The sequence below is a fragment of the Cupressus sempervirens genome, chromosome 8 (assembly GCF_028749045.1).
Source record: "Cupressus sempervirens isolate cs-2001-9-10 chromosome 8, ASM2874904v1, whole genome shotgun sequence".
Lineage (NCBI taxonomy): Eukaryota > Viridiplantae > Streptophyta > Pinopsida > Cupressales > Cupressaceae > Cupressus > Cupressus sempervirens.
The window spans coordinates 183,455,831-183,466,964 of NC_143125.1; the positions used below are offsets into that span (position 1 = coordinate 183,455,831).

General features: G+C 35.8%; 1 protein-coding gene across 2 annotated transcripts in view; it reads left to right on the forward strand.

Moving 5' to 3' along the window:
- The window catches only part of LOC149542161 (thioredoxin reductase NTRC-like), a 226,065-nt gene extending 219,377 nt beyond the window's left edge, over window positions 1-6,688 (forward strand). For both annotated transcript variants that reach the window (XM_089797189.1, XM_089797190.1), the window contains one exon: window positions 6,499-6,688. In XM_089797189.1, coding sequence (XP_089653315.1) covers window positions 6,499-6,559 — 61 coding nt within the window. In that variant the 3' untranslated portion in view covers window positions 6,560-6,688. The remainder of the gene's footprint in view (window positions 1-6,498) is intronic.
- Window positions 6,689-11,134: the final 4,446 nt, after the last annotated feature.

Below are 11,134 nucleotides of genomic sequence, written 5' to 3' on the forward strand. Positions count from 1 at the left end.
CTGCCAAGTTGAAATCAATTTTGAACTTATTCGGCCTAAGGATAGAACTGATAGGTCTGGAAAATCAAGTTGAAACCGGGCGAAAAATACATCTAACCTTCTCCACTGGCCCTAAAGGCGATTAAAAAGGGGGTCCCCAAGATTTTGGGGCGATGTGTGAAAACCTCACAACAATATGTTGATGAAGATGCCAGATCATCACATTCAGAAGATGCTAAAAGAAGAGAAGTCATAGTTAACAGGAGAGTTCTGTTGAGTAGTGAGAATGAACTTGATCACAGAAAGAGCTTGTTTCGTACAACGTGCAGTTGTGAAGGTAAGTGTTGTGATGTGATCATTGACGGTGGAAGTATAGACAATTTGGTGTCAGAAATGATGGTTACAAAGTTGAAGCTGAAGAGACAAAAACACCTGTGTCCATACCGTATTGCTTAGGTGCAAGATGACCACAAGATCATGGTTAGTGAGCAATGCTCAATGAAGTTCAAGATTGGAAGCTACTAGTATGAGGTGCTTTGCGATATCATACTGATGGACATATGCAATTTGTTGTTGGGTAGGCCGTGGCAGTTTGATAGACATGTTGTACATGATGAGTGAGCAAATACCTACACTCTGACAAAGAATGGAGTGAAACATAAGTTGAAACCATTGAAGCAGAAAGAAGAAAAGGTATGTAGTGCTGCTAGAATATGTTTTGTTGATGGAAAGGAGTTTCTTCAAGGTATGAAGTGTGAGCATATGTGTTTTGCTGTAAACCCAAAAATGGTAAAGAAGTAGAGGAGGTACCAACAACAGTTGCAGATTTGTTGGGAGAATTTCTTGATATTGTGTTAGATAATGTACCTGATGGATTACCCCCAGTGAGGAAGATTAGTCACTAGATGGATTTGATTCCAGGAGCCAGTTTGCTAAACAAGGCAGTGCATAGAATGACACCAGCAGAAAGTGAAGAGTTGAACAGACAAGTTCATGAGTTGTTGCAGAAGGGATTGATTTAGGAGAGTTTGAGTCCATGTGTTGTACTAGCAATATTAGCACCAAAGAAGAATGGAGAATGGAGGATGTGCACAGATTCTCGCGCTATCAACAAGATCACAATCAAGTATAGATTTCCATTGCCAAGGATGGATGATATTATGGACTGTTTGAGTGGAGCTGAGTATTTCACAAAGATAGATTTGAAGAGTGGATACCATTAGATTTGCATTAGAGAAGGTGATGAGTAGAAGATTGCCTTCAAGACAAGGGAAGGATTGTACAAATGGTTAGTCATGCCTTTTGGGCTAACCAGTGCACTGAGCACTTTCATGCGGCTCATGAATGAAGTACTAAAGGAGTTTTTGGGTAAGTTTGTCATTGTTTACTTAGATGATATTTTAATCTTTAGTAAGACATTGGATGATCATTTGATGTATATAAGTTGAGGGAAGAAAAGTTGTTGATAAACTTGAAGATGGGTAGTTTTGTGAAGGAGCTGGTGTACCTAGGATTTGTAGTCTTAGCAAAAGGTCATAAATGAATCTGGAGAAAGTGAAAGCTATCCTTGAATGACCTACTCCAAAGAGTGCTAAAAGGTAAGATCTTTTCATGGACTGGCTAGTTTTTACAGAAAGTTCATAAGAGGTATTAGTAGTATTTGTGGACCATTGACTAAAACAATGAAAAGGGATAGGAAATAATTTAAGTGGATTGTAAGAGCAAATAAGAGTTTTACTCTGTTGAAACAAAAAGTTACAGAGCAGTCTGTTTTAGCACTTTTAGATTTTAACAAGGTGTTTCAAGTAGACTGTGATGCTAGTGGTACTGCAATAGGAGCTGTTTTGAGCCAAGAAGGTACACTTGTGGCTTATTTTAGTGAGAGGTTGAATGATGCCAAAAGAAAATATTTTGTTTATGATTAGGGATTTTATGCTATACTTCAGGCATTGGAGAAGTGGAGACACTATCTTCTTCCTAAGGAGTTTGTTTTGTAAACTGATCATCAAGCTTTGCAGTAGTTGAATAGTCAAGGAAAATTGAACCAAAGGCATTCGAAGTGGGTTGAGTTTTTGCAGAGTTATACATTTGTTTTGAAACACAGGAGTGAGAAGTCTAACAGAGTAGATGGTCTTAGTAGAAGACAACTTTTGCTAACAAAGATGCAGATTGATGTGGTTGGGTTCATGGAACTCAAGAATTTGTATAGAAGTTCAATGAGAGAGAATCTCATCAAGGAGAAGCATAGACGAGGATTGGCTGGACACTTTGGGAGAGATAAGACCATTGCTTTGGTTGTTGAGAATTATTACCCGCCACAACTGAAGCAATATGTGAAGAAGTTTGTACAAAGTTGCCGAGTATGTTAGATGGCGAAAGCAGTGAAGCAAAATACATGGTTGTATCAGCCATTACTTGTACCAGAGAAGCTGTAGGAGGATGTCAACATGGATTTTGTTCTTGGATTACCAAGGACTCAGTGAGGGCATGATTCTATTTTTGTTGTGGTTGACAGGTTTTCAAAGATGACATATTTCATTCCTTGCAAGAAGACGAATGATGTTCATGTGACGGAGTTGGTTTTTAGAGAAGTGGTGACTACATGGTCTGCTAAAGAGTATAGTTTCAGATTGAGACACCAAGTTTGTTGGGTATTTCTGGTGTACATTGTGGAAGAAATTGAAGAGAGAGTTGAAGTTTAGTTCATCACATCATCCACAAACTGATGGGCAGACAGAAGTTGTGAATCATAGTTTGGAAAATTTGCTGAGATGTTTGGTTGGAGACAAGCCAAAAGGCTAGGATCTGATTTTACCACAGGCGGAATTTGCATATAATAATTCTGTCAATAGGAGTACTGGTAAATCACCATTCTAGATTGTATATGGGAGCAGTCCCATAAATGCTTCTGAGTTGATGCAGTTGGATAGAGGAGAGATAAGTAGTGCTGAAGTGTCATGTCCCCTTTTCAAATAATAAAAAAATAATAATCTTTGCTAAGACAGGTAGGCCCAAGAAAGTGAAGTTTCGGAAAAAGGGAGTTAATCTTTGGAAACCGTTGGACTAATAAATGATAATTATTATTAAAATATGTTTCATTAACCTCTCTTGGACGTGAGTTACAGTTATTCCCTTTTTAAAGAGGTTTGGAGGCATTTTGGGGGGATTCCAGACTTGATTTTCACTCATTCTTTGTTATTCTTCAGAGGCTGCCAAACCTGTGGAGAAGGAGACCCAAGAACGGGAGTTTGCAGGTTTCCAGGGAGGCTAAGGACGGGAGTTTGAAGCCATTCCATGTGCATGCTCATACAGAGTTTGCCTTTGTGCTGAACAGTGCAGATTTGTGAGTTTCCGGGTGTATTTTTTGTAAGAGTTTGGTGTTTCCGGTTGAGTATTTCATATCAGTTTTGGTTGCTGCTGTATTTTATACTTTAAGCTGTTAAAATAGATCTGAATATATATATTGGGACGTGATTAAACTTCTGAGATAGATTATTAGTGTTCTTGTGGTGTTTCCGGGCATATTTTGTGCTATTTCGGGAGCCCGATGAGCATAGTTTTGGTCCTACATTTTCAAGCTATTGTGTAAAGGCTATACGGATCTGGAAATGTCAATTTGTGGGCTGTTATGTTGCTGAAAGTTCTGTAAAAATTTCCATTTTCAGATTTATTAATAATTTGTGAAGTTGTGAAGCTTTTAGCACTATTTTCAAAATACCCGATTTGGGGTTTCTTGAGAAATTTGGTGGATCTTTGGGATATTAGCTGTTTGATTTTAAAGATCTGATTAGAGGTTGGAAATATCATGAAAAATCAGAAAAGGGACATTTCATGAAGCAAAATAATTTGCTGAACATTTGAAGAATATCCATGAGGAGGTGAGGAAACACATTATCAAGATGAATACATAGTATAAGGCTAAGATAGACATGAAAAAGAGGTATAAAGAATTTTAGATTGAAGATGACTTCATTGTTCATTTGTGAATGGAGCGTTTTCCAGTGGGTACATATAATAAGCTGAAAATGAAGAAGTTTAGACTATGCAAGATAGTGAGAAGGCATGATTTTGGAAATGCCTATGAAGTGGAGTTGTCTGCTGAATTGAATATGTCACTAGTATTTAATATTTCAGATTTGATAGAGTTACATGGAGGAGGTGATGGGGATGAAGTAACAGAAGTGTAGTGGAGTATTCCAACAGCTAGTTCAGCTACAAAAGAGATTGAGGAGATATTGGACAATCATATTGGCAAAAGTACAAGGAACAAAATTTATGAAGAATACTTGGTCAAATGGAAATGGAGGCTAGTAGAAGATTCATCATAGCTAGCAAAGGAGGAGGTTAACCATCTTGGTTTTTCTCTTAATGCTTGAGACGTGATGGGGTCAGTTCTCAAATTACCCTGGGTGTCTGATGTAGGAGCATCTTGGGTGTAAGAGCAATCTTGCGTCACCCAAAAATATTTCCTTTTAGTTGTTTCAATAAGGATTGGCTGAATGCAGAGTTGTTGTTTGTGGAGGCTTGCTACTTACTAAGTCAGTCATATGAGCTTGGAATGTTCTAATTTCAAAGGTGAAGGTTCATTTTACTTATATCAATTTGTTAGTGGAGTTTCATGGCCAGATTATATGTATTTGCGAAGTTATTACAAATTTTCGGTGTGTGATTTTGGTATAAAAACTTTAGGCTCAGTTTTGAAGGCCTTAGAGGCCTTAGATGAGGTCGAAAACTCGATGGTTGGGCACTTGCGATTTTAGATTGTAGATCAGGAGCCGAGGTTTTTGAAAAGTGGTTATAATAGCCAATCAGAGCAATGGTTCGAGAGTTATGGCCTTCCAAAGTTGGGCTACCGGAAATTTCTAAAATAAATGTCAAAAGTGTAGTTGGCCGAATCTATAAGTATTGTTAGGGTCTGTCGGCCCTAAGTATTAAATTTGAGTGTCTAGAACCTTCCCGGGCGACATAAAATTGCCTATTTAAGAAAGATCAGAACATTGTTTAGGACAGCTCTAGGTGATAGTTCATAGCATTGTCTTGCAAATTACTGTAATGATGGTGCCCATGTGGGTTAGCATATTGTAATTCTGAATTTTGTAATTCCGCATTTGCGGTGATAATAAGAAGCCCATATTTTGTTGTCGCAATTGCTGTTGTTTCTTTGTTTCTGTTATGTGTTTATGGTATTAGGGAGAGCACCCTTCATCACAAGCATAATAGCATTCTCATTATGTTTTCTCCATTGTCACCACAAGATGACACATCATCTTTGTTGTGCTGCCACAAGCTTAAGATTGTCTCCAAAAGCACCATTAAATGGTCCCAACAGGTGCTTATGCATTGATAGTTGTTAGAGGAAGTGTGATACCCCCTCTCTAATCTCTTCTAAAAAACAGGCTATCGAATTTCCAGTGGTAGAGAGGGAACTACTGGCGCATGATTGCTTTGACTGTGTTAGGATGCTTGATACTATGTCTCTCCATCATCAAAAGATGGAGATCATTGTTGTGATGCCACAAGCTTAATATTACCTCTCCGTCAACACCATCACATTGCTCCAAAATGTATTCATGGATATTTTCACTATGGTTTCTCATACAGCAATAGTCATAGGAACAACTAGGGTACTCACTTTAGAATCATTCCCTAACATCCGAGGCTGTCAAACTAGAGGTTAAAGGAAAACTATTAATGCATGAATGCTTGTTAACCTAAGGAGTAACTTAAAATATGAGAGATTTTAAAGATTAATGTCTTCTTCTTTTCATGGGTCTTGGGATCAAGCTTTGAAACATACAGTCTACCTATTTTTGGTAGGTGGTTTGATTAATGTCTTGTTCTAAAGACACCTCTATGGTCCTCTTCTTTTCAAGGGTCCAGGGATCAAGCTTTGGAAGTTTGAAACAGATATTCTACTTATTTTTGGTAGGTATTGGTCATTTTATGTTAAATCTGAGGTATCATTGCTAGAAGAGGTTGGTTTCTTCAAATTGAGAAGGGGCTGATCTTTAATAACATTAATTTAAGATTTAGTAAACATCTTCAATTTGGGTGAAGGCTTTAAGAAACGTTAGCAATCAACTTTCTTATAGCTTACCGTTTAATAAACATCTTCAAATAGAGTAGGGGCTTTAATAAAAGCTAGCAATTGACTTTCTTACAGCTTACCTGGTGATAAGCCATTACCCACCCAATGAGTTTATTTTCTTTTAGATGAAAAATAAGATGTTTTGAAACACAGAGTTCCCATCTTGGGCTTGCACTGCTTTGAATTGAAATGATTTCATTAACAAATTTCAAAATAAATTAATATTATTCTGTCCATCTTTTTCCCTATGTTTGTGCTCTTTTTCCCTATGTTTGTGCACTTTTGCACGTTCTTTCTAGCGTACATTTAACATTTCCGATGTATATTATTGGCAAAAAAATAATTTGCAAACAACCGATTTCGTAAAATTTATGTACATTATATAATCCTTGTCTACATCAAGTTAAATATTGTTCAATTTTTAAATGCAGGGATATATCTGGAGTCAAAATGAAGAGGGAATATCGAGAGATCATTAAAGCAAATACATGATAGGCAAAAACTATAAATTTTTTAATGTGCCGCTGAATGAAATCATTCTTTTTTACATATTCTTGAAAACAGAATGTATTTTAAAATATTAGAAATAAATAAGAATTTTCCAATTGTACTTTTCTTTTACCATCTGGTGTCTGAGTTGATGCCTCATATGTAGCATTTCTAACATCTTTCGTACATGGAAGTCAATTTGTTCACGAAATACGTGGCATGTTTGGAAGGCCATTACACATTCCCTTGCAACAATATACAACTTAGAAAGCACAAAGTCTATGCAAAATAGAGTACAAAAAAATAGTGGGGATTTAAGGGCAGCACCACCAAGCTTAAAAAAAACTTCGAAACAACAGACTCTATCGTACACGCTATTTTCATAATTTTTGAATCATATCAAGCACACTTTCGGCAATTCGGACAGTTTTGACACATAAGTTATGTGCTTTGTGTAATATGTATTATGCATAACGGGTTCTCTGCAGTTAAGTGACATCGAAGCTTCTGTTTTAAATTTATCACACATAAAATCATGAAAATATAGTAGCAAACAATCATTTAATATATAAATTGGTATGCTAGAAGTGAGTTGAATGATTCTCCCTTGGCTTTTCATTTTGAACTCTTAACAATCTACAATTTCAAGAAGAAAATATCTGAATATACCTGCCAAAGCCACGGCAATCACCTTACAAAACATTATACCATCCCATAAGGTAATTTAAATTTTGTTTTTGCAATGACAGTGAATGGTAACTCAAGGACGCATTCTTGGTGCAAGAGAACCTGTAGATGGCTGTACTAAATTGTTCACCATCTTCCTTTCCAATAGGACGATGATTGATAAATATAGGAAACCATATCCAGATTATTCACATTATTTTTGAGAATGTAGAAGGCTTTCACTAGAAGGGGTGCTAATTTATTAAAACAGAGCATCCACTGTGATACAAACGATAGCTTTTCAAATGCAAACGTTCTCAGGTTTCTAATTTGGTAATAAAGTCAACATGGCTTCAAATGCATTTCAAATCCATCCGATAAAATCAACATAGTTCTAATATCACAACTAATGAAATGTTTAAAAATATTAAAAAGAGTTCTGAAAAAACGTATGTTGATCCTTTCCAAAACACAAATTAAAGGTGTCTGGATAGAGATGCTGATGACAAAACTTCTAAGTAAAAAAGACATTGTATAATGACTGATACTAGCCATCATAAATTTTGTACTTGAAAATAGATCAGGAATTGTAATATGTGAAGTTAAGAAATCAGACAGAATTCATCATCCCTGACTTTTTAAACCAAATGCAAGATAGCCTTGCATAAACAAGATCTGTTATGAACTGTAAATTAACCTTGTTGAATAATGGATCTGCACTGCTTATGGAGATTGTGTAAAGTTTTGAATTTGATAAATGGAAGCTCGTCCGATTCCCCGCTCCAACCATCTGCATTCAGTTAAATGGACTAAACAAATATTGACAAAAGGTGTGGAGAAGTTATTGAACTTATAGGTTAAGATGATTTCCAGTCTTATTAAAAAATTAGCGATTTTGTAAACGATAATATAGCTATATCACGTGGCATTGCAGTTTCAATTGGATTACAAATCTGTCCATTCCTCACTAAGAGGCAATTAGCACTTATTTAATCAAATTCACGATTCTTCATTTATGATTGGCAACATGTACGCAAGGTTCTATATGCATGAAATATGACCAACATATGATAAATCCATTGAAACATTTTAAATTTAATCCACTAAACATTTGAAGGATCTAAAGAAAACAAAGTATTGATTCTGCTGTCACTTCCAAACATGACTCCATCAGTATTCAAATAAACAAAAGTGCACATAACGATTTACATCATAGCTTCCAATAAGTGGAATTTGAAAATCCAATTGTGACACAGGATGTACTAACCTCACCATTATCATCTAACACTAGAAAGAACATTAAACTTGAAAATTAAAGAATAAAGCATTGTTTTTCTTTTTAACTAATATAAAATGGATACAACTGTTAAGTTCAGTAATGACATTATATGACAGAACTCAAAAGAATCACAAGTAGATCGAAAAGCTATCTCCCCCTTCCCGACCCCCTCCTCCTCCCCCTTCCCGTCCCCCTCCCTTTCCTTGTTATCTAACTGTGACCTTTTAGTTTTTTTTTAAGCCGTTCATCAACTGACTTTCCAATTTAACTTCATACTTTACGCAAACAACTAGAGTCACAAAATAGAAACCTGAAGGCACTGGATTCTAATTATGAAACAGAAAATTTAAGCTAACGGTCCATAGCTTACATGATGTCATAATTCATGGAAAGACTACAACAACAAAGTTGAATTTTTTTCAAGATTATAGATCTTGTAATCATGACAAACTTGAGGGCAAACTTATATGCATTTCACAAGTTCCTCTATCATTCACCCATCTCCTGTAGGACATTGGGAGATCCGTAGTTTGCTGTTTAGGTGGATTGGAAGTTGCAGAAATCGCTGTGCTACCATGCTTGCTTCGCAAATTCAATGATATTACAAGCCTCTGAATCTTTTAGTTATTTGGGTGGATTGGAAGTTGCAGAAATCGCTGTCCCACCATGTTTGCTTGGCAAATTCAATGATATTACAAGCCTTTGAATATTTTCGTTGCCTGCTATGTTTATTACCTGAGAAAAATCTTATTAGATGCCATATCTGCCGTTTTGAACCCACTTAAAACACCTCTTTTTGCGTAACAGAAATCCCAAAAAAAAAAACAGAAGTTACATTGAGATAGGGCAAGACTATTAACCTATTTTAGATGTAAAAGTACAGTAGTATATCTTGAGTTATTTACTGACATCCTTCCTATGAGAAAGATATAATTTTTTTCTCATTGTAAAACAAAGTGTTAAAAATGTCTTTTATAGTCCACGATACCAGCTATAGTTTTTGGATTGACATATGGTGACAGTGATATGGAACTATCGTACTCCTCTTCGGAAGGCACCTAGTTGCGCTATAAACAAAGCTATAATTTTTGGGTTGAGTTGACATATGATGAAGTGATATGGAACTACCTTGTACTCCTTTTCAAGAGGCACCTAACTCCACCTAACTCCGCACAAACCAAGCATACATATCCTACCCCTAATTGAGTTTGAACTTATGATCTTTCCCTCTCCTCATGTTGGAACCCTCTCTTGGGTCCCATCCTTATCTTTTCAATGCCTGTGAGACAACAGATTTCGATGGAAGATTTTGAAATCTCAACAATTACACAGTTGAATTCAAATAATCACTGCATGACTTCTTTTCACAATGACCGAGTTCAAGACGGATAGAGCAGTATTAACAATGCATCATTCCTTACAAGCAGGAAGGGCCTATAAACCATAATATTACATTGTTTATATGAAACAGATAAGTGAGTGCTACCGAAACATAAAACTCAAAAACTCCACTTCATATCACCTCGTTGCAAAATGTGGACACGACCTTAAGTAATACTTTAGTGTTTCATTAGAAACCCTGCTTTTCGCTTCCTCCCAATAATTCTAAAGGCATAACCTCTGAACTCTGTAAATTGTGAGAACCAGGCATGGGGAACTATAAGAATACTTGTAGAAGTCAAAGTATTTGTTGCTCATAATATTGGCCAAATAAAATTATGTCTTTACAAGGGAATCACCGTTGACCTCCTGTGAAAATCTCGTCAAAAAATGCACACCTATTGATCCACAAAGCCAAAAGAACAATGTGCAGATAATTTTAAAATGTGTTATGCATTTAGTTATGAATTCTTTGAAAATTTCTGAAACTAAAGATCAATTTACAGGCAATTTAAAAATTATGATACACATGTACAGATAATTTTAAAAATGTGATACCCATTTGGTTATGAATTTCTTCGAAATTTTCTGAAACTAAAGAATAGTTTACAGGTAATTTTAAAAATATGATACCCATTTAGTTATGAATTCTCTGGAATACGAAACTTTGCACGTATCGTCAACGCCTTTCATAGTATAATGTTGCAAATCAAGCCTAAATAACCATGCCCAAAAACAAATATTTGCAGCTTAAAAGGTGAAGAATTTTTCAAGTCTTAAAAATATGAAAAATTTAGAAAACAGTACCCACATTACTAAATCCTGCGCTTGCAACTGTAAAAAACTAAGAGATTCTGAAAGATCTCAAATTTGTTATGAATTCCTATGAAACAGAACGCAGTGAAGAAAATGTGGATGAAGGATGGTAAAGAAAAAAGAAGAAAGGGCGATGATTGAAAGGCTCCAGAACAGGTGGCAACATGAATTTATGCAATGCCACCTTGTGCGGTGTAAACTCCTGTTTTTGTTTTTTGGCCAAACGTCTAGTAACTTCAAACTAACTATTCTATAAATGGAACTTACTTTCTTAAAGTAAGTTTAGAATTGGATCTATTTGGTTGACTTGGAAAATGAGTGGGAAGATGCATTTTTTTGCATTTGGTTGCAAAAATTGGAATTGGAATTTGATGAGCCAGAACATGAAAAGCAAGGCTATGTTGCAATTTTCCCTATAATGACTGAGCTTTTCACAA